We start from the raw sequence: 27,972 nt of genomic DNA on the forward strand, positions 1-27,972 counted from the left end.
AAATTGAATGTGGCATTGCAGTTGTGCTTAGCCACACATTCATAAGTGTAAAGTGAATAGAGCAGGGGTCTAAGCACACAGACCTTTGGTGCACCTGTGTTGGTGGAGAAAATGGAGATGTTGTTGCCAATCCAACCTGACTGCAGTCTGCAAGTGAGGAAGTCAAGGATCCAGTTGCACAAGGAGGTATTGAGGCCATGGTCTTGAAGCTTACTGATTAGTTTTGAGGGGATGATGGTTTTGAAAACAGAACTGTAGTCAACAAAGGGCATCCTGATATATGCACCTTTACTGTTCATATGTCCCAGGGTTGAGTGAAGAGTCAATGAGATGGCATGTACTGTGGACTCGTGCTGTTAGGCAAAATGGAGCAGATCCAAGTTGCTTCACAGGAAGGATTTGATATGTTTCATCACCAGCCTCTGAAAACACTTCCAACACTGTGGATGTAGTTATAAGAAAAAGTTTATGAACTTTTTGCAGTTACCTGATTTTTGACATTAATTACTCATAAAATGTGTTCTGATCTTCATAATAATAGACAAACACAATCTGCTTAAACTAATAACACACAAACAATTGTACTACTTCTCATCGATACTGAGTACACTATTTAAACAATCACAGTCTAGATTCAAAAAGGTATGTGAACCTCTGGGTTAATGCCTTCTACAAAAGCTATTTGGAGTCAGGTGTTCCAATCAGTAAGATTGGAGGTGTGGGTTGTAGAGGTGCCCTGCCCTGTAAGAAAAACACACAAAGTCAGGTTACTGACAGAGCCTGCTCTTCTCAAGAAAGATCTGTTTATCATGCCTTTATCTAAACAACTTTCAGAGGACCTTAGAAGAAGAACTGTAAAGATACATGAAGCTGGAAAAGACTACAAAAGCAATTCAATGGACCACAGAAAGAGAAATTGTCTACAAATGGAGGAAATTCAGTACTGTTGCTATTGTCTCTAGGAGTGGGCGTCCTGTGAAGATCACACCAACAGCACAACATACAATGCTGAAGGAGGTGAAAAAGAACCCAAGGATAACAGCAAAAGACCTGCAGCAATCTCTAGAACTTGCTAGAGTCTCTGTTCATATGCCCACTACAACAAAAACACTGAACCAGAATGGTGTTCATGGAAGGACACCATTGAGGAAAGTCTGAGTCCACACCTTAAGCCAACTGAGATTCTATAGCAGGAGCTGTAGAAGGCTGGTCATGCAACTAAATGCAAGGTTCATGCAAAGTATCCCAGAAATATTGATGAACTGAAACAGTTTTGTAAGGACGAATGGTCTAAAATTGTTCCTTGGCTTTGTGTGAGTCTGATTAGCAGCTACTGGAAACATTTGGTGAAGGTTATTGCTGCTAAAGGAGTTTCTACCAGTTACAATACAAGGGTTCACATACTTTTTTCCAGCCTGGACTGTGAATGATTAAACAGTCATGAAAGTAGGCATAAAGGAACTGCTTGTGTGTTATAGTTTAGGCAGATTGTGTTTGTCTATTAGTGTGACTTAGATAAAGATCAGACCACATTTTATGAGAAATTAATGCAGAAAACCAGGGAACTGCAAAGGGTTCACAAGCTTTTCTTGCAACAGTATGTGCTACTAGATGATAGTCATTGAGGTAGGTTACCACATTGTTCTTAGCACCAATGCAAGTGATGTCTGCTTGAAGCCAGTGGATACTTCAGACTGCTGAAGTGAGAGGTTAAAGCTCTCAGTGAACACTCCAGTCGGTTGATCAGCACAGGTCTTTAGTACTTGGCCAGGTTTGATGAGGCACACCAACCAAGCAACCCTATGTAACCTGGAAGTGGAAGAGTTTGTATTTGTCCACTTTGCCAGGACAACACGTGTCGATAAACCTGTAGCTGGCGCCACCTAGTAGTATAAAATAGAAATTTCTACAAATAGAAAACAGTTTAATATTAACTTAACTGTCTGCTTCAGAGATCCCAAATACTGACTATACTTTAAATATATGAATTATAGAAACAAAATAGCTGCTCCTATTCTCACCAATCTCACATCCATTATATCCACTGATCACTGAGGACTATCAACCAGATTACACAAACACAGAGGAATCTACACACAACAAAAATGACAGACTTCCTTCAACCACACTCCTGCACTTGTTCTGTGATAAGAAAATCAGCTTCTTTGAAAGCAGCAACTATTCCTAGCTGATATCAGCTTTGCTCTCTTAGTACAAGATGAAATCTAGGACATACAATAACCTGGGTTTTTCATTTAAACTCCCTAGACTTGGGGTAGCACACACAAAATGCTGGAAGAACTTAGCAGGCCAGACAATTTCTATGGAGAGAAATAAACAATCAAGATTTTGGGGCAAGACTCTTCATCAAGGGTCTCAGTCCAAAAGGTCAACTGTTTACTTCTCCCCACAGATGCTGCCTGACTTGCTACAATCCTCCAGCATTTTGAGTGTGTTACACTGAATTTTTAGCATCTGCAGAACCTGCACTCGGCAATGTATAAAGTTTAAACTATGGAGATTGGAGCAGCCAACTACTTCAACATTGAAACTGATCTCAGCTTACAATCAAAACCCTTATGCAATACAGGTGTGTTTGGATGTTGAAGCTTGTGAGAGAGGGGGAATAAAATCAGTTGGTAAAGATCTGTTGAGCGTATACGTGCAATGGTTAATGGCCCAAAAGTTTAAGGAAGGTGAAAAATATTAAATCAAATGTTAATTTTCCACCACTGGAATTAACTTCAACGAGAAATCAATGGTACATTGATGTGTTGTAATTTACTCTGCAAATACAGTGAATGACTAATGTACAAATCTAGCATACTGGACAACAGGAATGGAATTAAAAATTAGTCAGAGACATTACATTGCAATTAGTTAGTTTTCATACAACACAAGAATGGAATTGTACCTTAAAGGTTGGCAGTCTGATTGTTTTCAACATGTAAAGGCAAAAGGCAATTCCTAGAGTATCTTGCAAAACCCATGCCCACCTGCAAAATAGAATCTATTCAGTGTCTCAAAACTCAAGGTCTATATAATTTACTGCATATACTGACAACATAATTAATGGAATTTTTAAAATTTTCTCATTAACTTTGTACTCTAAACCACTTGAGACATGCATTTAAAAAGATAACATGGTAAACCTTCAGTAATTTTAAAGGAGGTAAGTTACTCAGCTTTTTACTCATTGAATAAAGTTAAACTATGAAGTGTGAACTATCAATCTGTGTGTCTATAATCTCTGGCCTAAAGATAGTATTATTACAAGGTTACAGCTTGGGCAGAGATTATGCTACTGTGAACATTAGTCCAAAAGTTAGAGGCTGAATTTTTGAATAAATTATATTGCAAGTTGAACATACAACAGTACAGCGTGGGAAGAGACCCACTGCTCCACAAAGATGTGCAAATAATTAAACCAGCAATGAAATGCTTAACTAAATTAATCCCTTCTAACTACACAATGTCCACCTCTCTCCATTCTCTGCATATTTAATTCGAAGAGCCTCTTGAATACCTATATTGTATTTGCATGGACCACAATCCCTGGTAGCAAATTCCAGGCATCTACCACAGTATGAAAACAACTTGCCTCACACATTTGAACTTACTGCTCTCACCCTAAATAACATTAGGCATTTCGACTGTGGAGAAAAAGATGCTAGCTGTCTATTCTATCTAAGCCTCTCATAAACTTATAAACCTCCATCAGATCTCCCCTCAGCCTCTGCCACTCCCGAGAAAACAATCCATGTTTGTCCAAACTCGCCTTGTAGCACATGGCCTCTAATCCAGGCAGCATCCTGATAAAAATCTTCTAAACTCTCTCCAAACCCTTCACATCCCTCTTACAAAAAGGTGACCAGAATTCAATACTCCTAAATATGACTTAACTACAGTTCTATAAAGCTGCAAGATAACTTCTTAACCCTCGAACACAATGCCTTAACTAAACACAGACAAGCATGTCATATGCCTTGAATCTCAAGATCCAATGTTAGTGCATAATCACAATGTGAATATACAGTTACATGAAGTGATCAAAAGATATGCAACTACATAATATTTCTTTATACCTGTACAGGTTAAATAGCTCTATTCTACTAATGGAAAATGCATTCTGACATAATGGACTAAGAATTAGAAAAAATATCTACATTAAGGTCATAAATTGGGATTGGACATTGGCTTTGTGGGAGAAGCCAGTGAGTAATAGTAGAGGCATATGACTAATGAAGTGTCGCAGGGATCAGTGTTGGGTCTGTTGTTGAAGATAATGTGGTAAACTGGATCAGCAGATTTATGAATTCACCAAAATTGGGGATGTATAGGCTATCATGGCTTGCAGCGGGATCTGGATCAGCTGGAAAAATGGGCTGAAAATGGCCGATGGAATTTCTTGCAGACAAGTGTGAGGTGTTGCACTTGTTGAAGTTGTTTAAGACATTGGTGAGGCCTAATTTGGAGTATTGTGTGCAGTTTTGGTCACCTACCTACAGGAAAGATGTAAATAAGGTTGAAAGGGTACGGAGAAACTTTACAAGGATGTTGCTGGGTCTGGATGACCTGAATTTAAGGAAAGATTGAATAGATTAGGACATTATTCCTTGAAACATAGAAGACTGAGAGGAGATTTGATATACAAAATTATGAGGCGTACAGATAGTGTAAATGCAAGCAGGCTTTTCCCACTGCAGTTGGGTGGGACTACCACCTGATGTCATGGGTTAAGGGTGAAAGGTGAAAAGTGAAAAGTTTAAGGGGATCATGAGAGGAAACTTCTTCATGCAGAGGGTTGAGAGTGTGAAACAAGCTGCTAGCACAAGTGGTGCATGCAAGCTCAATTTCAAAGATTTGATAGATTCGTGAATGATAGGGGTATGGAGGACTATGGGTCCCGGTGCAGATCTATGGGAGTAGGCAGTTCAAATGGTTCAGCATGGACTAGATGGGCCAAAGGGCCTGTTTTTGTGCAGTACTTTTCTATGACTCTAGGTAATTTTAAGGCCAGAAAAACATATGTTAATGATAATCATAATATTCAACATGTAACAAAAAGCAAATATTAGAAATATGAAAAAAGGAGAAACAAAAAGTCAGCAACTTTTGGGAAGTAGAGAAATTAATGCTTTGGGAAGAGCCTTTCACTTAACACAAACTGAGAAAATGAAAATTTATCAGCACTCAAAGCAGATCAGAACAAAATGAGTGAGGAAAAAAAACAGCATACTTCAGAACACCAATGCTTAAAAAGATTTAGTGGACAATAGGAATAGGAGTGATAATATTTACTCAGAATAATGGGAGAAGCAAAATTAAGATGAAAGTTTTTTTAAAATTTAGTGATACAGTGCAAAGTAGGCCCTTATGACCCTTCGATTCAATCACCCCAGCAACTACCGACAAACCTGATTAACCCTAACCTAATCACAGGACAATTCACACCTAACAGAAATATCATAGTAGCTTCCAAACGCTCCTCTTTAAACCTAAACTACTCCCATGTCCATTTGGTTTTGCTTTTTCCTATTGGCTGAAAAAAAATCAGACATTTATTGCTACTGAGACCAATTACCACTTGACACCTCACATATTCTACATTTAAGTTTAGATAGTGAATTGTAACCAGGTAACTGTCAAGGACTCCCACCCAAGCCCAATGTGGAACTTGCTGATGTTCACAATACACATAATAGCTGGATCCATCAATTCAAGACACATCTACTATTCCTTTTCTTATTTTTCTTCCATTTGATGGAAATTAATGAACTTAGGACAAAGAGAACCAATATGTCTTTGGATTGTGGGAGGAAACTAGAGGACCCAGACGCATTCCACCAGGAGGACGTACAGAGACTCCTTAAAGAACAGAGCCAGAATTGGACTCCAAACTCCAGAACACCCAGAGCTATAATGGCTTTGCTATAACTGCTATGCTATCATGGGAGGATGTAGGAATCAGCAAAATAAGAAAAGGCAAAATGGTAGAATCGAATAATCTAAAAAAAAGCAAGCCAACATCAGCAGTGTTCAGACAGAGAACTTTCACTCCAAGGAAGGATACCAAATCATCACTTGCTCTGAATCACCAGCATTCCCTGGCTTTAAGAAAGCAAAGACAGCAGTTTCAGTGTGGAATTACAACTATTCCTGGATGAAAGAAAATGAAATATTCATGGAAAAATTTTGCTAAGTGAAATGTTGTAAATTGAGAAAGACATGAAATGTATTGTGGGAATTTTATTTCAATATATTCTTGTAAATGGTGTTATTTTTCATATAACATTATGACACAGAGTATCATTCAACACAACAGATCCCATTCAGCCATATACCTTCTGTAACCTATTATTTTACATTTACAACCTCTCCCTTGTGATTCTGCTATGCCAACCTATAACAAGCAAATTGCAGAAGTCTATAATTAATCCAGTAACCAATGGTGTAATACTGAAAATTCATAATTCAAGAAACACCTATATTAAAAGCAACTTTAACACTGTCTAAGAGAAAGGTGCTCTTCCTTGAACTTGCAGCAAGTATTTCTGACACACACAGAGGCATATGTGAAGGTAGAGGGAAAGCAAAGGGTAGTTCAAGGTCATCGCAAGTAGAACAGGATTCTGGCCAAATCACCTAAATCATTTTTGATTTCCCCAGTGCATTGGAATGAATATAGAAGATGAGTGGTTCCACCCATAAACTGTGAGGTAAAAAACAACTTACTTGTCTTCATTTCTGAATACAGCCCAAACATAACTAATTGAGACACAGAATGCACCCAGAAACAACATCCGTACTTGGGGTCGTTTGTGACAATGAGGTAGGTCTGGAGTCCTGATTGGAAATAGAGAGAAAAGACACATTACTACAAGGTCAAGGAGTGAATGCTAAAGTCAGAAATGTTAATAGTTTTATTGATTTCAAAAGGAACAAATTTTACAATTTTACATACCTGCATTTACAGGAAGGAATTTTCTGAACAAATGGGGCCAGGCAGCTATAAAGTCCAATGGAAGAGGCAAGGCAGAAAATTCCTATAATTATGTACACTGGTTTCGAAGAAAGAGATACTGTGAGAATTGCTTAGCAGAAATATCAAAGTAGTTTCCAAAACGTTCCTCTCTGCAACAATTGGAAATGATGCTATCTATTTTAAACCTAAACTTCCCCCATGTCCATTTGTTTTTGCTTTTTTCTATTGGCTGAAAAAAAAGTCAGACATTTATTGCTACTGAGACCAATTACCGCTTGTCATCTCACATATTCTACATTTAAGTTTAGATAGTGAATTGTAACCAGGTAACTGTCAAGGACTCCCACCCAAGCCCAATGTAGAACTTGCTGATGTTCACAATACACATAATAGCTGGATCCATCAATTCAAGACACATCTACTATTCTTTTTCTCATTTTTCTTCCATTTGACGGAGATTAATGAAGTTAGGACAAAGTAGAACACAGAGCGCAACAGATGGAGTTAAGAATAGAATAGAACAAATCTCCTGCTCACTTTGACTTATTTCATTTATTCTTTCTACTCTCTCTATCTGTCATTGTCAAGTTCTCCCTTGGGATTGTACCTGTCAGAACCTCTACCCGCAATGTTGTTTTATTGTGCAACATCCAACTTTCTAGGTATTTAGAAATTCAGTAAGAGGTTACATACCTAGCTCATCGTAGAAATAATAAAGGAGTACCAGCATTGAGCAGCACATAACCACAAAAATACAGATCATAATTGGTGTCACATCAATAGTTTCATCATCTTGTTTGTCTGCTCCATCATGCTTTTGCTTCATGTAGCGCCTTAAAGAATTATAAAATAGGAATAGTTCACCTACATATTTTATATCATTGCTTACATACAGCCTGAATATAACAAGACTGTAAGACTTTGTAAGACTTCCATGTTAATACACTGCCCAAAAGACCAAGAATCAATGGGTTAAGTGAAGTAAAAATTTGAAATTATTTTGTTCAAATAAGTATTAATGTCACTTTGATTTTATATGACAATAGGTTATATAAGGAAGACAAGTGAGGCAGTGAGATTAGATATTAAACTTTCACCCATGATGCACTGATTTAAATCAAACAAATCCTGAAAGGCTGAAGTCTCTCTTTGCTGGCAAACATTGATTTTAGTATCATGATCCAGCTTCTAATGCATTAGCCACAACACAAAACTTGGACTTGTTTTATATTTAGAAGCAGAATAAACCATACTGACACTATATGAAAAATCTTCTAGGACAGACAAATTATTGGGATAGTAACGGAACTTTTACTCTACCTTTCCAATGGTTTATGTGAGTGATCTGGACCGTGAAATTCTGCTTCAAGTGGTATTGTGTCACAGTGACACCTCCAAATCCCGTGAAAATTCCAATAATGAACTCAAAAGCAATGTCATGTGCAATTTGGTGGAAGAGCACTGTGATGTGATGACTAAGTGGATTGAATATTTTTCAAGGAGGTGATTAAGAATGCCAGTGAAAATAGCAAAGTTGATGAAGTTTACCTGGACTTCAGCAGGGTCACACATAAGAGTATGGTTCAAAAATTAAATAATCATGGGATCTAGGGCAATTTAGCAAATTATTTACAACTGTTTCTTGTTGACAGGAGCCAGAGGTTGATAGTTGAAGCAAATGACTAGTGATGTGCAGTAAGGATCAATGCTGGGACACTTGACATTTATTTACCCATTAATGATCTGAATGCAGATGTATGACATACAAGTAGTAAATTCACACATGACACACACTTTGGTGACAATATTAATGATGAGGAGACTAGTCTTTAGCTACAGAATTATGCCAACAAGTTGGTCAGAAGGACAGAGAAATTGCAGATGGAACGTAACCCTTAAAAATGTGCAGTGATGCATTTTGGGGGGACTAATTAAACTAGGATATTAAAATGAATGGTAGGACTACAGGATGCACTGAGGAACAGGTAGACCTTGGGGACACATCTAAGGAACTCTAAAATTAGCAGTTCAGGTAGGTAAGACAGTTAAGAAAACATATGTGACACCTGCTTTCATTAGCAAGCACAATGAATATAAGAGCAAGGAGGTTATGGTCCTGCTTCTGAACCTGTACTCACTGGAGCTTAGAAAAATGAGGGGGATCTCATTAAAACCTATCAAATATTGAAAATACTAAATAGAATAGACATGGAGAGGATGTTTCCTATCATGGGGCAGTCTAGGATCAGTTTACAAGGCATCCCTTTAAAATGGAGATGAGGAGGAATTTCTTTAACAAGAGATGGTGAATAAGTGGAATTCATTGCTACAGTTGGCTGTAGAATCAAAGTCTTTGGGTATACCTAAAGTGGAAGTTGAAAGGTTTGTGATTAGTAAGAGTGTCAAAGGTTACGGGGAGAAGGCAGGAACAGGAAAATCGGGCTAAGAGGCATAATAAATCAGCCATGATGGAATGGTGAAGCAAACTCGATGGGCCAAATGGATTAATTCTGTTCCTATGTCTTATGGCATTATTAAAACATAGGCCAGGTCACAGCTGGAGTACCGTGTGCATTTAAAGCCACCGCACTACAGGAAACATGGTTGCATTAAAGAAAAGTGCTGAAGAAATTTATGAGGATTTGTCAGAAATGATGTTTTTCAGCCAACAGGAGAGAATAGATAGGCTAGTTTGTCTTTCTTGAAGTGGCACAGGCTGAGTTAAGACCTGAATGAGGAATTTAAAATTATGAGGGAAGATACATAGGATGGATAGTGTGAATCTTTTTCCTTCAGTGCAGCTGTCTAGAACCAGAAGACAGAGGTTTAAAAGGAAAGGGTGTAACAATTAGAGGGGATTTGAGAAAGAATTCTTTACCTCAGAGTAAGGTTGAAATCTGGAACTAATGGCTTGAAGAGAATATGATGATAAGTGAGAATTTCAATATCCATAAATATTTAGATGAGCACTTGAAAGCTGATGGGCCAAGTGCTTGGAAATGGAATTCGGATAGATATTTGGATGCTGGCATGGACACAGTGGATCTACTCCCATGCTGTGTGATTCTGTTAATAAGTACCCAACATTACCAAACTCAAGAATTCATTACAGGTAGATTGCAGCATCATATAGGCAACAGCGGATAGGAGAATAGAATTCCAGTAATGCAAATAATGTTTTAAAATTATATTTAAACATAAACATTATTCTGGCAAATTCAGACAAGCTGACTAGCAGAGTACCCACATCTAACAATGCAATGTCTTACTCCAAAATGATTGGTTATTTTCACACACTATGATCACTTACTTTTTTACATCTTTGCTTCCTGCCCAATAGCCACCAATAGCTACAGTACCAACTGCCATAACGAAGATAACCACCATGTTATAATCCAGGAACGGTTCCTTTGGGGCATACATTGCCACTTTGACTGATTTCCCAAATGTCTGTTAGGGAAAGAAAACAGTTTATTTAAGCTCACAGTTCACTGATTGACCATGGAGAATTGAAAAAAATTGACATGCTGAACCTTTTAGTAGTAAACTCTTCTGCTTCTGCATCTTCCAGCAGCCACAACAGCAGTAATTATTAAGGGCATTTTCACACACTTAAGGTTGACACGCTGGAATTTTGAGTATTGGCATACAAAGCTTGTTACGATTTTTTATCCTTTACATGAAACAAGAACAGTTGATACTAATTTTTCTGCTATTCTGATTAGCCCTTTGCTATAATAATAGCTCTTGTCCAATCAGAAAGCCTACAACATCAAAACCTATCAATCCCAGTAAGCATAGAGCTCAAATGCAAAGCAGTATTGCAATAATTTGGATGAATTGATAGTACTGCAGCAGAGCAATAGTTTCAAGCATGCCCTTTAGTCACTGCTTCAACTACGTTAATTAAGTACACATCCTGCTTCAGAAGTCAGTAATTGCAAGAAAATGGATTTCTCAGCTTTCATTCATAGGTTATCTGCCTATGAGTAAAAGCTGCAGTAATTGACCCACTCTGACTAGCTGTAAATACTTTCTAAACATCGCACCCTTTAATTCAGTAAATCAACCAGAATAATCAATCAAAACTTCAGTGTTCAACAGGATCCTCCAAGAGTCTTGCTCTCTTCGAAGAAGTTCTTGATTGTTATTGGGAGTGCTACCAACAATTTCTTGATGGCCCTGCTCCAGAACAGACTCTTTAGTTGACAGCAATACCTAGAGACAAAGGTGTCATGTCTGGACAGTATTCTCTTGCTCAGCTAGGGAAAGCTGTAATGTACACCACAATTTACTCACAGCTCTTATTGCACCTTCCAGCACTTAAAGTGAATAACATGCACATCATACTATCTAACTGCATAAACTGATCAAAACTCTCTACACATGAACCCATAGCACTGCAAAAATGCAAACCATTCTTGGACACACTCACTCTCTTAACTGTATCAAGGAAAGCAGCGCCAAGCACCAGCTAGTTATTGCAACATAGGGGAGTATCAGAAGTAATCAGTGATTTTATGACAGTGGTGGCTCACCATTTCATCACCAACACCACCATTCCCAATGCCATGAACGTAAGCTTTAAACTTAGATACTTACCTCTTTCCTAGTCTTTTATGCAATCTATATTTTCAGTCCTGAACCTGGTAAGTTTCTAACTACTAGAATTCAATTCCTAAACCCTGACATTTCTTTATCACTCTCTCCTCTTTTTAGAATTCGTCATAAAGGCTACGAATGCTAGTGACCACATGATATAGAACAGCAGATGATGACTGGTGGAGGTTGGTTCTATCTTTCAGCTCTGTGGCTAAAATTTTTGTGCTCTTTGGTCAAGATGGCAAAATCAAGATTCCTGTTCCCAATCACGGTTTATAGGCTTGCATGGCTGCTGAATGAGGTTCACAGACAATCTTCTCATCAAACACTGGAGCACCAATGATATCATAAACACTGTGAATTAGATTCTTTAATTGAGAAGATTGATGCAAATAAAAACTATGGATGCAGTTCATCTATAGTTACTATTTCCCTGAACCCTAGATGTACAGTGCTTGCCAGTTAATCTGTCTGTTCTTAGACTCCAAAGGCTCCTTAACTTTCTTCTTCACATGCTGAACAGCCTACAAGTGAAAGATGAAGTAACTAACCCACTCTAATCAGCAGTAAATACTTCTCAAAACACCACACCCTCTAACATTGGACACCTGAGAAGTTTTACCTTTGATATATCAAGCATATCATCATAACTCAGGAGCGCAACTGGAATATCAATCTCTTCATACTGACTCCCATTTCCACCTGGAGGCACCTGCAGAGTAGGAGGAACAAAATTTCTACATCAATCAAACATTACAGTTTACACGAACATTTCTATGATCATATTGTTCCATTATGCATTTATTTAATAGTTTTTAAGAAATGTAAGAGGAGAAAGCAAAAGCCTTGGGCGCTGTCAGTGCAGACAGTACATGCCTTGTAGTATCTGCCAACGTTTCCTATGGATTCACAAGGAGTCTAATAATTGGCAGAATAACAAGCAGTGCATTTATTCCATAACCAGTAGATTTTCTATGGTACTGCTCATGAAGTTATTAAAACAATAGATGGAGCAATCTATAAAAAAAAAAGCATGACCTGGGAATATTAAAAAAAAGCAGAGCTATGTAAATCAGTGTAGTACAACCACATCATCAAAATAAGGAATAGAGTCATTGAGTAGTTCAGCAGGGACAGACCCTTCAGCCCAGCAATTCCATGATGATCATCATACCATCTACACTATTTCACACTTGCCTTCAATATTCCTCTCTGCACTGCTCACTCAAGTAACAGTAAAGATTTTTTTTTACTGTGATTCTTCCTGTATCCACCACCTCCACTGGTAGCTCATTCCAGATACCAAAACTGCATAAAGATTTTGCCCCTTAGATGCCTTTTAAACCTCCCCTCCATCCCCACACTTTAAACCTATGCTCCTAGTTTTAGAAGCCCCTAGCATGGTAAACATACATTCCTATCTAACCTTTGCTCTTCATAACTTTATATACCTCTATCACGTCACCTCTCAAGCCTTCCTCCTTCCAGTGAAAAAGAACTAGTCTATCTAATCCATTTCTGATAGCAAACTTCCAATCTAGAACAGATATAAATAGAAAATTATTTTAATTACAAACCACTTTTTTTTAATGAGGTCTTCGACCCACTCTCAAACAGCTATGAAGAGTGGATTTATAGGGTAGCTAAGAATGAAGAATTGAGGTTTTGGACTACTGATAAAGGGGGAAGTGGGAGAAAGCATTGCAAAACAGGTCTTCACATACATTTGGTAAGAAAAAGAGGAAAGAACAATGTAAATGCAGGAACTGAGCAGGTGAGGTGGGTGTGGTTACAGGAGGGCACAGCACAACTTGCTGGGGAATTAAAGAATACCTCATGGGCATGGAGGAGCATTAAAAAAATGCAGAAGAGTATTGCTGGTACAAGCCCAACACAATGGTGAATAACCACTGGAGAAAGACAAGAAGCAAATTTAGAAATTATTGTAAACAAGAATAGGGAAAAAAAATTAGACCAAGGACTGAAAATGAACAGTTGTCACGAGGTCCAGGAAAATTTTAAATAGCTCCACAGCAGCACCTGCTGTCCACAGTCTAAAACTGAAGCCTCAGATGAACCACTTCCATGGACAATTTCAAAGTTAAACGTCAAAACCATTTCATGACAATTGAAAGTAACTTAATAAGTTATTTAGACATGCATAAAATATTTGGCAAAATTTACATAATTGCCACAGGAATCCTTTTGTATCACAGCTTTTACTCTATATTTGCAGAATCCCACCCAATGATTCATCCAGTAAGACCCGGATTCCAAAAATCTAGATGATGTTTATCACTCAATATTATTTAAAAATATGTTACACATCAGTGGGTAGCAAGTGGGATACAAATTTCCACAAAATGGCTTGTAACAATTATAGGACTCTTGCTTTTAAATGAACTCAGTAGGAAGAAGACGCCTGTCTTGTTTTTAGAGGACTATGTATGTGCGTGGGTTAGAGGGAAGAACAGGGCTTGTTTTGCTGTTGTTGATTTACTACTCATTGTGCCTTGTTTTGTTGCGTTCTGTGCATTTCTGCCAAGTATTGTGAGCATGCTATGTTGACACCGGAAGGTGCGGCAATAATCGCGGGCAGTTCTCAGCACACCCTTGGGTGCATTGTTAACACAAGTGACATAGTTCACTGTATACTTTGATGTATACATGATGAATTAACTTGGATCTTGAAATTGTGACCAGAAAGCTCTATAGATTTAACACAGAAAGCAAAGCAGCAAGCAACATATTGCTTCAAGGTCATGATTCATACAGCCCAATTTTAAATTACATCATATTTGTATTTAATAATCTTCACAGTGATAATTTGTATTGCTCAAATTAATTGTTTCAACTTTAAATATTGGTGTTACAATAAACCAGAGCTCTCGCTTCCAATGGTACCTTCAGAATGTAGTGGCAAGGACAGATCATGCTTGACAGGAAGCACACCATGGGGTTCCTGTTCATTGATCCCCTGAATCACAATAATGTTCTTGTTGCATTTTCTACAGCTGAATCTGAGGGAGAAACAGTTATGGTCATGCTGAATGATGGGACAGGCCTGAGGGGCCGAATGGCCTACTCCCACTCTTAATTTCTTTCTGTCTTTACTGAAGTACCATGCACAGTTTCAGTCACATTTAAGGAAGGATAAGTTGGAAGCAGTTCGGGGAAGGTTTACTCAACTGATAACTGGAATGGTTATGAATAAAGTCTTATAAATAAAGGCTTGAAAATTGGGCTTGTCTTGACTGTAATTTAGAAGAATGAGAAGGAATTTGAGTGAGGTACAAGAACTGAGGGATCTCAATGGAATTACCAAGTGGAGGAAGTTAGCTCTTGTGCAGAACCTAAAACCAGGAGTCCTCTTTTAAAAATAAGAGAGGGGGTGTGGTTCATCAAATTAAAAGTGAGGTGTTTTTTTACCTCTCAAAGGATCATAGAAAGTCTTTGGAATGCTTTCTCAAAGAATGGTGGAAGCAGAACCTTTCACTATTTTCAAGGTGGGAGTAGATGGATGAGAAGCAAGGGAGTGGTGGGTCCCTTTTGGGGAAACTCTGCCTGCATCAAAATATGGATGATGCAGTTAAACCTCCTTTAAATGTTGAATGAGGCAAACACCTATGTGTAACTACAAGCATCAGGCACATCAGCTCTATGTGCCCCCTTTATTTTTCATCAGAAATTTACAGGACATCATTGATGATAGTTAGGCCTGGACTGTCTAAACTAGACAATAACTTGTAAAAGTTTCTACAAGTTATGTGAAAATAAAAACACTCAAAACTTTTATAGACATACTGTGGAGAGCATTCTGACTGGCTGCATCACTGCCTGGTCCACAGGGAGCTACTGCACAGGACCGAAAGAAGCTGCAGAGGATCATAAATTTAGTCAACTCTATCTTGAGTACTAAGACACCTTCAAGGAGCAGTGTCTCAGAAAGGCAGCATCCATTATTAAGGACCCCAGGGCATGCCCTTTTCTCATTGTTACCATTAGAAAGGAGATACAGAAGGAACACACTCAGCGATTCAGAAACAGCTTCTTCCCATCTGCCACCTGATTCCTAAATGGACATTGAACCCATGAACACCACCTCACTTTTTTAAAAAATAAATTATTTCCATTTTTGCACGATTTTTAATCTATTCAATATACGTATACAGGTGTCCCCTGCTTTCCAAACGTTCGCTTTACGACGTTTCGCTTTTACAAAAGACTTACATTAATACCTGTTTTCGTTAACCGAAAGAGGATTTTCACTTTTACAAAAAAAGACGCCCGCTTTAAACTTGTTTACCCCGAGAAAATCTACCATGACCATGAAGCCTTGTGCGGGCAGGTGTGTGCGCATGCGTGTACGTGCCAATCTTTTTCTACAAATCTGTTTTGTCTTAATCTTCCTGATTCTGGTAAGTGAAACTACACTGTACATACATTATTTCTACTTTATAGGCTGTGTATTCATCATATCACTCCTGCTTTTACTATGTGTTAGTGTTATTTTAGGTTTTATGTGTTATTTGGTATGATTTGGTAGGTTATTTTTTGGGTCCGGGAACACTCAAAAATTTTTCCCATATAAATTAATGGTAATTGTTTCTTTGCTTTATGCCATTTCGGCTTACGAACGGTTTCACAGGAACACTCTACCTTTGCAAAGGGGGGGCGGGGGGACACCTGTACTTTACTCTCAAAGGTTAATTTATTATCCAAGTATGTATACAATATACAACTCTGAGTTTCTCCTCCTCCAGATAGTCATGAAACAAAGAAAAACTATGGAAGTAAATTCAAAGAGAAACAGCACACATAGCTCCCTTCACAAAAAAAATGGCAACATGATCATCAACCCCCTCCTCCCTCACACAAAAACGCTACAAAAAAATCAGCCTCCAAACCCCACTTTCCCCACAAAAAAGCTAACAAAACCTCAGCAAGAACATTGATTCCCCCCGCAAACCACCCTCCCCGCACAAAATTGCAACAAGGACATTGGCACCAAAAACCCACTTCCACCTCAAAAACTAACAAAACCTCAACAAGAACATCAGCCCTCAAACCTTTTCACCCCGCACAAAAATACATTAAGAGCATCGACCTCAAATCCCCATCCCCCGCACAAAGCAAAATAACAAAAGCACAAGATCAACTCCCAAACCCCCACACCACAAAACACTCTCACGGCATATGAAGCTGCAACAGATATACCAGTGCTAAAAGGAGGCGTGGAAGCATACTGAAGGACATAGGGCCTCCTCTACTGTCAAGATGAAGCCACACTCAGGTTGGAGGAACAACACCTTATATACCGTCTGGGTAGCCTCCAACCTGATGGTATGCACATTGACTTCTCTAACTTCTGTTAATGCCCCTCCTTCCCTTCTTACCCCATCCTTGATATATTTAGCTTTTTCCCCCCTCCTTTTTTTTCTCTCTTTCTGCCCATCACTCTGCCTGTTCTCCATCTCCCTCTGGTGCTCCCCTCCCCCTTTCTTTTACCCTAGGCCTCCGGTTCCATGATCCTTTCCCTTCTCCAGCTCTGTATCCCTTTTGCCAATCACCTTTCCGGCTCTCAGCTTCACCCCACCCCACTCTGGTCTTCCCTATCATTTCGCATTTTTCCCTCCCCCTCCTACTTTCAAATCTCTCACTATCTTTCCTTTCAGTAAGTCCTGATGAAGGGTCTCGACCTGAAACGTCGACAGTGCTTCTCCTTAGATGCTGCCCGGCCAGCTGTGTTCCACCAGCATTTTGTGTGTGTTGCTTGATTTTCCAGCATCTGCAGATTTCCTCATGTTGACACAGGGTTCATGTTCTTTTTTGCAAACTTTTATCATTGGACACTTACAGTCTCCAGATTAATAGGTGTCTGAGTGGCATAAAGTTACTAAAAGCATTTTCAGCTAAACTGGATCAATATTACTCTCTAATTTTCCTTACCAGGCTCTCTCTACTGACAATGAGCAAACCCCTGGCTCCATTGATTTGTGCAAGTCGCACTTTATCATAGAAAGTACAGTTTCCACGCATCACCATGGGAATTCTGTTGTTAAATCCATGTAGGGGCACATCTGAAGGTGAGCACAGCACAGAAGATGTCAAGTCTTGGACCTGCAAGAGAGACTGAAAAAGATCGCAATTTTTGATGCAGGTTAAACAATTTGTTGAAAATATTTTCAAAAATCCCTTTGAGTAAATCAAACCTGCTTCTAATGAAAATAACCAACTTTACTGCATTGGGAAGTAGCAAGGAGATTCACATGTTGCCCAGATTGGAGGGTTTTAGTAATGGAAAGAGGATGGATATAAGATGGACAACACACACAAAATGCTGGTGGAACACAGCAGGCCAGGCAGCATCTATAGGGAGAAGCGCTGTCGACGTTTCGGGCTGAGACCCTTCGCCAGGACCTCGTCTGAATCTGGGTCTCGGCCCGAAACGTCGACAGCGCTTCTCCCTATAGATGCTGCCTGGCCTACTGTGTTCCACCAGCATTTTTTGTGTGTTGTTGTTTGAATTTCCAGCATCTGCAGATTTCCTCATGTTTGGGATATAAGATGGGCTTATTTTCTCTGCAGAAAGGAGATTGAGGTTGACCTGACAGAGACATATAAAATTATAAGAGGCATACAGCAAATAGTATCTCCCTCCCAAGGTAGAGATATCAAGAGGGAATAGTTTTAAAGTAAGAGGAACAAGATTTAAAAGGGAAATGAGGGGAAGGTCGTTTTAATTATGTTGAGATTGGTTGGTATCTGTTACTCACTGCAAGTGGCACAATCAGATACAATCATCACATTTAAAGTGACTTTTAGGCAGCAATTGAACTGGCACAGCATAGGATATGGACCTAATATGGGTAAGTGAGAACCAAATCATCAAAGATTCCTCCTCCTTCCCACAAACACACAGTAGTCAAATGCTGAGTTTCTCCAACAGATTGTTTTTAAACTCTATGACTATTTCTGGAATTGCACATTTTAAAATAAATATTCATATTAAAATAATACAACAATAAAAGTGAATTATATATAAACAATCTCTCATTATGTGCTGCGTAGGAAAAATTGAAACAGACAATTGTTTCTTTTTAAAAATCAGAGCCTTTGACTAGAACAAAGAGCATGTCTCCCCAAGAATCAAATATAGTATGGTAATTTGGCTAACTGGTCATCCTTTTTACATCAGCATAGAAAATGAACGTCAACATGTTGCACAACAGTGAAGATCCCTATGATCAATTTTGGTAATACAGAATTCTACCAAGCCTTTCAGACAGATATCTATTTCTTGATATCACACTCTTGGTGAAATCAAACAACCCATCTATCTCTCAAAGAGATCAACAGCTGATGTACAGATCAGTATTTATCAAATAAGCTTAAAACCACATGGTTACCTAGTTTATCTTTACTCCAGTTAACTAACAAAGTTGTTGAAAGAATGGTACAGAGGGCAGAGCTTAGGATGATGACACCTAACGGCAATTCCTTTGCTTGAATCTTCGGAAACATCTATCTTTAATATCATTTTTTTCCTTTTCCGGTTTCTATTGAAGACCCTGACCTGGAGTTACATGCTGACTTTGGTTCTTTGCGGGAATGGGACCCGCTCTCAGGGCCTCATGACCAGCCCTTTTTCGATATGTCAAAGATGCGGCCTAGAAGACCAGTGTGCCTTCAGAGTGCTGGATTTTTGTGGCTCTGGAGGCGGGTGCATTCGAGGTCGGTGTCACCACAGAAAACTAGTGTGTTGTGGGACTACATGGAAGATTGAAAGCAGCAAGCCAGCTGTTGGTTGTGTGCCCAGAGACCTGAGATCTTTGGGCACAGAGCTTGATAAAAGCGACACAACAGACTTTTAACACCATAAATCATTGTTTTGTTATGTCTCCCCTCTCGCTGCAAATCAGGGACACCTCTTTTTCTCTTATTAGAGGGAGAAAGAGAGAACCTGTGGTATGTCGATTACTGGGTGAATGAGTAGTCTTTGGGGTACTGCAAATCTGCTAGTCTTTATTGATGCTTTGCTGCACGCTTGAGTGCTTGGTGGGGTTGCCAATTTTTTTGTTGGTGGAGGGATTGATCGTTGCTTTGCTGCTGCTTATGCATGGGAGGGGGGAGCTGGGGGGGCTTTGGGATTCTAACATTTAACTGTCATTCATTCTTTGGGGGACTCCTCTGTTTTCATGGATGTTTGCGAAGAAAGAATTTCAGGATTTATATTGTATACATTTCTCTGACATTAAATTCAACCTATTAAATGGAAATTTAAATTCTTCCCCTTTATAAATTGTGGATATTTTGCACAAGTAATTTGCATACTTTATAAAATGGAGTAAAACTGACATCAATCAGCTGATCAATGATATAAATCTAGGTCATTCCTAAAAGGGAAAGGTATCCAGAAGAAAGCTATGCAGAAGCAGGAGTTTATTGTTGTTGTATGTTCTATCTTCATTCTTTATGCAATTCATCATTCATGTTGAATCCATTCAGTGACATATAGAGCAGAGAAAATGGCGGTTCAGAGTAGCATCAATTGCAGGAGGGGTGGGTGGAATTATTGATATTTCAGGTCAAATCTCTGCATTGGGACCACTGCTCCCTCTCACTTTTCCCCATCAGTGGTTTATACTGCTCTCCTACCTCTTGTCACCACAACGGTGGGCATAACTAAACTGCTTCTCGTGAAAAACTGAAGAAGGTGACAAGGAACACGAAGGAACAGGTAACTTCAGATAAACTTCCACTTTAATGAAAGGGAGCAAAAGCTGACATATTTAAAAACCAACATGAGTGAATCTGCAGATGCTGGAAATAAATAAAAACACAAAATGCTGGCAGAACTCAGCAGGCCAGACAGCATCTATGGGAGGAGGTAGTGACGACATTTCGGGCCGAAACCCTTCATCAGGAGTCTGTTGCGTCGCTTTTATCGAATCCTAATGAAGGGTTTTGGCCCGAAAAGTCGTCACTACCTCCTCCCATAGATGCTGTCTGACCTGCTGAGTTCTGCCAGCATTTTATATTTAAAAACCATCTGCCTTTGAGTATCACCGAAAATTCAAATATACTTTGCAATAACCTTGAATTTCTGTTAGATGTCAAGAGCATTTCTGAAATGCCACATGTTTACATAAATTTAGAAGCCTGAAAAATTATCCTGTGGCCTTGCAAATTATGTAACTTTCAACTCTCCCCACATCCAATCCTGAAAAGGTATAAGTTCTGACCACACCACATCTGTGAGCATACAATAAAGTAATTGGGGTGGCGGGGCTTGAGGCAATCCAGATCCACTGTCAGAAGAACTTAAGGTACAAGAATCGTATCTGTGACATGCAGCCAGGGTGAGCTTCAGATGCAATTGCTAAATGTTACCCAAATCATACTTACCGCTTTACTGAGATCGATAGGTAAATATGCCCAGGAGGGGTTGAACTGGATACAGTAATCTTTTGTATTTCCTTGCTCCTTTTCAGACAACACGTGGACCATCCCATACTCAGACAGCACCTGCATATTTCATAGCAAAATGCATCACACTAGCAGTTCCAAATATAGACAATACAAATGATACCTGCTGTGGTTAACCCAAACCCACTACTAGATCATCTGCTGGAAAAAAAAACAAAGATAACTGTGTACAATTATTCCCCTTCACATCCCTCTGAACTCTCTGATTATTTATCTGGAAAAGTTCTAACTTTATAAGATTCAAGGAATGGCTCAAAACAAGTTTTAGCATTAGAGAAAGAAAATACACATTAGATCATACCACTTGGTAATAACCAAAATTGCCAAAAGGAGAGAAGTATGGGGGGGAGGAGAGAAGAATTTTGGCAGGCGACCCTGGAAGGAGGGACATGGGCCCAAGAAGGGTGGGGTGAACACAGAGCCCAAAGGAGGTTGCAGAAAATGGGGGACTGAGGGGGCACGAACCCAGGTAATGTTGGGGGGGGGGCAAGTTGAAGGGCCCGATCCGGACTCACGAGGGATTCTAACTCCTGACCTGGGATTGGGGAAATGCAGACATGGACCACGGTAGGGGTCGCAGACTCATATGGGGGAGTAGGGGTGGTAAATGGGAAGCACAAAGGTGGACGTGACGGGTGGAAGGGATACGATGGAGGTTGTATTGGGGGGAGGGGCACAGACCCCTTGAAGGGTGTGTGTGTGTGGGGGGGGAAGGGACACGGACCTGGGGGTGGGAAGGAATACGGATCCGGGAATGGGGGGACGGGGGGGGGTGCGCGGACCTGCGGTGGGGGGGGGGGGGGTGGTGGAGGTATAAGGAAGACGACACGGACAGCTGCGATCACAGGATCCGGCCCCGGGCTCGGCCGCCCGCTGACCTGAGGAAGCTGCAGTGCGATCAGCAGTAGCCGTACTCCCAGCGCCATTTTATAGCCCGCTCCTCCCCGCGTCCCTGCCGCGCCCACACACCCGGTCGAACCGTCCAAGGGCCAAGAGCAGCGAGGGTCGGTAACGGGGGGCGTCTGTTTACTTTCATTTACGTTTCATTGTATTTTTTGGTCTCTAGAGCCGCTGACGGGAGACGGGCCTACGCCGGCAAACTGGCAGCCGGAACTCAGCTTGCCGGCCGGGGTTAAAGGTCTCTGCGGTTCGGAGGTCACAGGCTGCCGGCGCGGAGATGGCGGTGAGTCTGGGGAGTACCTGGTGGGTGACGGGGAGTAAGGCCCCTGGGGATGGCAGAATGGACTCTAAAACCACCCCGGGCTGCAGGGCGAGCCCAACTTTGTTCTCCTGTGTGTGTGGGCTCGTTTATGTCTGAGAGCCACCACTAGAAGCCGGTTGTTGAGCTTTGAGCAGCAACTTGGAAGAACGGTGGATTTACAGCAACGCGAGTTATCAGCGGCTCGGCCTTGTTTTATTTTACGCCATTAACAATTATATGTCTTTAAATATAGGATAAGGAGAAGAAGAAGAAGGAGAGTATTCTCGACCTTTCCAAGTACATAGACAAAACAATCCGTGTGAAATTTCAAGGAGGGCGAGAAGGTATCGTTTGATGATTTGTTTAATATATAATATCTCGTGTAAAATGCTTTGAGGTTTACGAAACTTTATTCTAGGAGGTGAAGTCTGAACCCCCCACCTCCACCACCACCACCACCTCCGTCTTGGGGAGCTTGGAGAAGGAAGAATGTTGGCGGCTATGAATTAGGTGGGCAGGGTATGGGGGTGGAATTGAACAGAGTCCTTAAATATGTCATGGATGAAGTCAAGATCTTACGGCTTATTCTTCACGGCAGTAAGATATTCAAATTCATTTTTAATTGAAGGTCATTTTAAAGTCTATGTGGATAATATATGTACTATTTGGCCCAAGTAATTCATTGTATTTAAACACTCCTTGCAGCAAACTATCTCGGGTTCTCTGAACTCAAACATAACAAAGTTTATTTTGAGTTGCCTGTTTGATTTTTTTCCCTATCTCTGCTTTTCCTGCTATTAGAAGCATTCTGTATTTTATGACAGGTTTCAACATTTTAAAGCACTCTTGGGTTAGCATTTAAGCTATCTCTTCAAGATAAACGGTAAACATACTCATTTGGCAACATATGTCACAAACTGTTAGAAAATAACCTCATGCAGCAATGAAGTTTACCATATGGCATCCTATGACATTACTTTTGCCAATTCCTCCATTATCATTTCTATTGACCAGAAATAGTGGGACGGAGGATGGATATCCTGTGGCATAGCACTTATGTCCTGATGCCCCAAGGGCTTTTCACCATGGACAAGGCACAAATTAAAGAGTAATGTCTTATTTTCCACTTGTCTGGATGAATGCAGTTCCAATCATTTTCAAGAAGCTCAACACCATTCAGCACAAAGCAGCTCCCGTGAACCATCCCCATAAATTTACACCACTGGCTTGGCATCTGTTTTTGATGATAGTGTACTGTAGTTGGTCAACCAGATCATTCTAGCTGGTATCTCTCAAACCAAGAAGGGTAGAGGCAGGAGATAGATGGGAAAACGCAATTTGGATTCTCTTCCAAGTTGTTCACCATCTTGATTTGAAAATATATGGCTTGTCCTTCATTGTTGCTGGATTCCCTATCTAACTGCACTGTAGGAAAAGGACTATAGCAGGTCAAGAAGATGGCTCATTGTCACATTCTTACGGGTATTTAGGAATAGATAGTAAATGAAGTTTTTTTTTCTGCAAACCGTATGTCATAAAATGAATCAAGATTGAAAAAAATGAATAAAACTGTTGGAATTTATTTGCAAAGAATATGCCTATTCTGTACTTCTATTGCATTTTTATTTAAAATCTTTTAACAGGAGTCTGCATTACCTGAAATAGAATTGCTAAAATGGAAGTATGATTGTTTGCACTGTTGTAACTATATGTTGTAACTATGTGGTTTTGTGCAGGATGTGTAGCTTTAGTTTTTGGCCTTGTTTGTCTGGTGGGATTGGAGCTCCTTTCTGGGGAACATGCTAAGATGGTAGCGTGATATTAATACGCAGCAGCCTCTCCGGACTCTGAATTGGGGATTGCCAAACGTTATGTGGATTTTCTGGTGTAGTCTGTTTTGTCATGTGCTTTTGTGATATCATTCTGGAGGAACGTTGTCTCATTTTTTAACTGCATTACATTTGTGGTTTCTAAATGACAATAATCTGAATATAATACTGATTGGCGTAATTTTTCTTTTCTTCCACAGCCAGTGGGATTTTGAAAGGGTTTGATCCACTCCTTAATCTTGTATTGGATGGAACTATAGAGTATGTGAGAGGTACGACAATATTCTTATAATAAACTTGCTGTAAAGAATCCACATCACAGTGATTTAAGGGTGCAATGCATTTCGCTGCTACTTTCTAATGAAATTATAACTTTAATCCTAGCTGGGCTCTAAAATAGGGCCCTGAGTACCTTTTGCTGGATGTTATTTCATCCTATCGCCTAAGCTTTTGAAGCATTTAATCAAGTTGGTTGAGAGAAGTTCTGTGCAGTAGAAGGAGCGGAAGTGTAAAGTTTGTTGCTGAATCTGTGTAACGTTTCACAGTTAATTAGATGATAGCTAACTGCACCAGATTTGTATGGATATGTAAGGCTACCAGGATGCTAGAATCTAGCACTGATTCATCAGTCATTACTCTTCTTAGCATACTAAAGGGAGCTTGATGCTAATTTCTAGCCTAAGCCAATAGTGAATGCTGGACGACATTGGTGCATCATGATTCTGTACAGGGTTGAGAAGAATCGCATAGCTGTGCCGCTTCAGTGAAACATAACTAATTTTTTTCCTTAAGTGCAGGAAGTTACTTTTCCTCAATTTGTCCAGTACTTTCTATGCCATGTTTTGTGTTGTAAAGCTGGATGCTCAGGAGCTAAAATATAATTTGTGCTAATGAATTTCAGATCCTGATGACCAGTACAAATTGACTGAAGACACACGCCAACTTGGCTTGGTTGTGTGCAGAGGGACTTCAGTCGTTCTAATCTGCCCGCAAGATGGTATGGAGGCCATTCCAAATCCTTTCATCCAGCAGCAGGATGGTTAGCTTGGAGACAGCTCACCACCAGATCTCAGGATTTCGATGTAGTTGATTTTATACATTAGCCAAAGCTGATGTGTTTGATGGGTCTTGTAATATCACCAGCATTGGGAGGTTTCTAAATGTGCTAAAGAGGACAAGTGGTTAGGGTGGCAAGCAAGAGTTTGTACTCTTTTCTTTATCGTATACAGATCAATCATGAACTTATTGCCAAGTTGTGTATTACAGGACTGGTTTTATTACCAGTAATCTGAGAAGTGGTGTGTTTTCACATGGAGCTAACTTCTAGAAATGAAGCAATGGCAGTGCAAATTCTGAGCTTCAAAGAGCAAAAAACTGCAGATTCTGGAAATTTGAAATAATAGCAGAAAATGCTTAGTAAGTCATAAAGCATCAGTGGAGAGAGAAACAGTTAATGTTTTGGATCAATGACCTTTTTCAAGGTCATTGCCTAAAACCATAATTCTTTCTCCACGGACGCTGTCTGACTTAGTAAGTATTCCCAGTGTTTTAATGCTATTATTTCAGGTTGCTGAGCTGCCTTGGGCACTGGAGTCATAATACACCACAAGCCCCGGCTGGAAGACTGGTGAAAAGACACTTCTGTTACAAAAACCAGCTGATTTGGAAACCTGCAGTTTTATACTTTTCATTTACATTGTTTATTTAAAATGAACCAACATTTCTGGAGCTGCCTTTTATTTTCTCGACAACTTTTATTCAATTCCTTTTTTTAAAATAATAAAGCTATGTTGAATGGTTATTCCAGATGTTTGTGAATAACATTTCAGTAACTTGTGTTGGAGTCTTGCTTAGAGCTTCATTTAATGTAAGTCTCTTTTAAGATTTGGTTTGTTCCCTTGTTTACTTTTTGAAGCTGGACATGGATGTTAAACATTGTCCAATGTGTACAATAAACTTGTTTTTCCATTGTTTTGTATTGATTTTGCCTCCAATAAAAGAACTTGTAGTCAAAGGGTTAAAAAGCACAGAACAGAAGAATGGATAATGTTTTACATTTGAACCAATGTTTGAAATTTGTCACAAGATCTGTGAAGATCTCAGAATGCTTAAATAAAAGGAAATTGATGACTTTATACTTAATGTTTAAGATACATTTAGAGAGATGGGAAATAAAGGGATTTGGACAGAAAGATTAATTAGTTTAGATTGTTATCAAGGTTAGCACAGCCACACTGGGCTGAACAACCACTCCTGCACTTTACTGTTCCATACTATTTCTTTCTTTAAAGGGTAAAGCTGTGTATTGATCACAGGATTATGAACCAGGAACTGTTTTGAGAAGTCATTGGTGGCAACTGTGAAGAACACATACCTATAAGACCAAAACAAGACCTTGAGTTAGAGGAACAGTGTTGCAAAGTGACACCTTCACTCCCAGCAAAATATAAACAACTCACCAGGGAGCTGTTTGAATTTTTTTTTGGCTGCAAGTCAATGTGTCAGATATCTCAAAATGAAAACAAGACAGCATCCATCTGGTTTAAGTGAGATGAGAAATACTGAGTCCATTCTGAAACATCCCATTGCATCAAAGGCCTCAGTGGTGGACTGGAAAGTTGCTGATACAGTAATAATAAGAGCCAAGTACAAGTCTTGGTTAAGACACCAAATGTACCTGTGTAGTGAAACTTGGCTGTGAGACTTACTTGGGGAAACTGTCAGAACCAACTTCAAAATGAGCTAATGGAAGTTCAAAGTAAACTTATTATCTATGTATCAGTCTGAATATTTATGTTTAGTTTTTCTGTATTTCCCTTAGGCACCTTGAGATTCATTTTTAAGCAGGCATTTAAAGGAAATTTTATGGAAAAACTGTACATAAATATTCAAAGACTGATAATAACCAATGTGCAGAAGACAGACTGCAAACAGAAAATAATACCAAGAACATGAATTGTAAAGAGTCTTTGAAAGTGAGTAAAACTGTAGCATTTGCTCAGAGTGATGGGGAATCTATGCCGGTTCAGGAGCTTGATAGTTATAGGGTAACAACTGTTCCTGAACCTGGTGGTGTGGGACCTAAGGCCTCTGTACCTCCTGCCCAATGGTAGTAGCAAAAAGAGGATATGGCCAGATGACATTGCTCTTTGATGATGGATGTTGCATCCTAGCTGTCCACTTGATATGCAATCCAGGGTACTGTATTATGATATGGAGAGCAAGCTGATGCCTATGCAGCAGGCTCCCCCTCTCCACACAGCTGATGAATCTAAAGGAACAGCAGAGACAAATATAGTTTGGCATCAGCAACATCACAAGAGTTGCCAGTCAGCTTTGAATTCAATGCAGTACTGCTTTGGCAACCCCAGCTCCAGACTTTTCCTTGGGATTTATTCTCGAAGCTTTCCCCATGAGGGGGTACAGCCACAAGGCAACAGAGGTTTGAGATTAGAGTTTTTCTTCTCCAAATGGCTGATGAGCCCCATCTGCCCAAAGTGACTGGTTCTAAGGCACCAGTAACCACCTTTGTCCTCCTATCAGTAGAAATGGTTCCACCAGAGCGTTTAATGTCTTTGGGCCTGTACTCGCTGGAGTTTATAAGGATAAGGCAGGGATCTCATTGAAACCTTTTGAATATTGAAAGGCCTAGCTAGAGTGCATGTTTCCTATAGTGGGGCAGTCTAGGACTGAGGTCACACAATAGAGGAATGTCTATTTAGATGGAGAGAGGAGGAATTTCTTGTGTCAGAGGTGGTGAGTCTGAAATTTGTTGCCAATGGTAGTTGAGGAGGCCAGGTCATTGGGTGTATTTAGGCAGAGTTTGATAGGTTGTTAATTAGTCAGGGAGTGAAAGGTGAGATTGG

At 39.7% G+C, this 27,972-nt stretch overlaps 2 protein-coding genes across 11 annotated transcripts in view; one reads left to right on the forward strand and one right to left on the reverse strand.

The window, feature by feature from the left end:
- The window catches only part of sppl2 (signal peptide peptidase-like 2), a 60,665-nt gene extending 38,447 nt beyond the window's left edge, over positions 1 to 22,218 (reverse strand). For 5 of the 10 annotated variants that reach the window (XM_059991488.1, XM_059991490.1, XM_059991486.1 and 2 more), the window contains exons 1-9: positions 21,955 to 22,216; positions 20,996 to 21,115; positions 17,537 to 17,719; positions 12,210 to 12,299; positions 10,296 to 10,435; positions 7,679 to 7,818; positions 6,965 to 7,061; positions 6,736 to 6,846; positions 2,915 to 2,996 (exon numbers count right to left, since the gene is read on the reverse strand). In XM_059991488.1, coding sequence (XP_059847471.1) covers positions 2,915 to 2,996; positions 6,736 to 6,846; positions 6,965 to 7,061; positions 7,679 to 7,818; positions 10,296 to 10,435; positions 12,210 to 12,299; positions 17,537 to 17,719; positions 20,996 to 21,115; positions 21,955 to 22,002 — 1,011 coding nt within the window. In that variant the 5' untranslated portion in view covers positions 22,003 to 22,216. Of the gene's footprint in view, positions 1 to 2,914; positions 2,997 to 6,735; positions 6,847 to 6,964; positions 7,062 to 7,678; positions 7,819 to 10,295; positions 10,436 to 12,209; positions 12,300 to 17,536; positions 17,720 to 20,995; positions 21,116 to 21,954 lie in introns of all 10 variants that reach the window. The other 5 variants (XR_009516090.1, XR_009516091.1, XM_059991493.1 and 2 more) reach the window with 4 other exon arrangements.
- Positions 22,143 to 26,077, forward strand: lsm7 (LSM7 homolog, U6 small nuclear RNA and mRNA degradation associated). The gene is made up of 4 exons (XM_059991494.1): positions 22,143 to 22,259; positions 22,531 to 22,621; positions 24,307 to 24,378; positions 25,008 to 26,077. The coding sequence occupies exons 1-4, from the start codon at positions 22,254 to 22,256 to the stop codon at positions 25,148 to 25,150; spliced, it is 312 nt and encodes a 103-aa protein (XP_059847477.1). The 5' UTR covers positions 22,143 to 22,253; the 3' UTR covers positions 25,151 to 26,077.
- The last annotated feature ends 1,895 nt before the right edge of the window (positions 26,078 to 27,972 follow it).

This window comes from Hypanus sabinus, chromosome 16, assembly GCF_030144855.1.
Source record: "Hypanus sabinus isolate sHypSab1 chromosome 16, sHypSab1.hap1, whole genome shotgun sequence".
Classification (NCBI taxonomy): domain Eukaryota; kingdom Metazoa; phylum Chordata; class Chondrichthyes; order Myliobatiformes; family Dasyatidae; genus Hypanus; species Hypanus sabinus.

What these genes read in the sequence shown, in the direction of transcription:
- lsm7 (XM_059991494.1), top strand. An exon ending in ATTTCAAGGAGGGCGAGAAG is followed by an intron (nt 22,622 to 24,306) that starts GTATCGTTTGAT and finishes TTTCTTCCACAG; the next exon opens with CCAGTGGGATTTTGAAAGGG. An exon ending in AACTATAGAGTATGTGAGAG is followed by an intron (nt 24,379 to 25,007) that starts GTACGACAATAT and finishes AATGAATTTCAG; the next exon opens with ATCCTGATGACCAGTACAAA.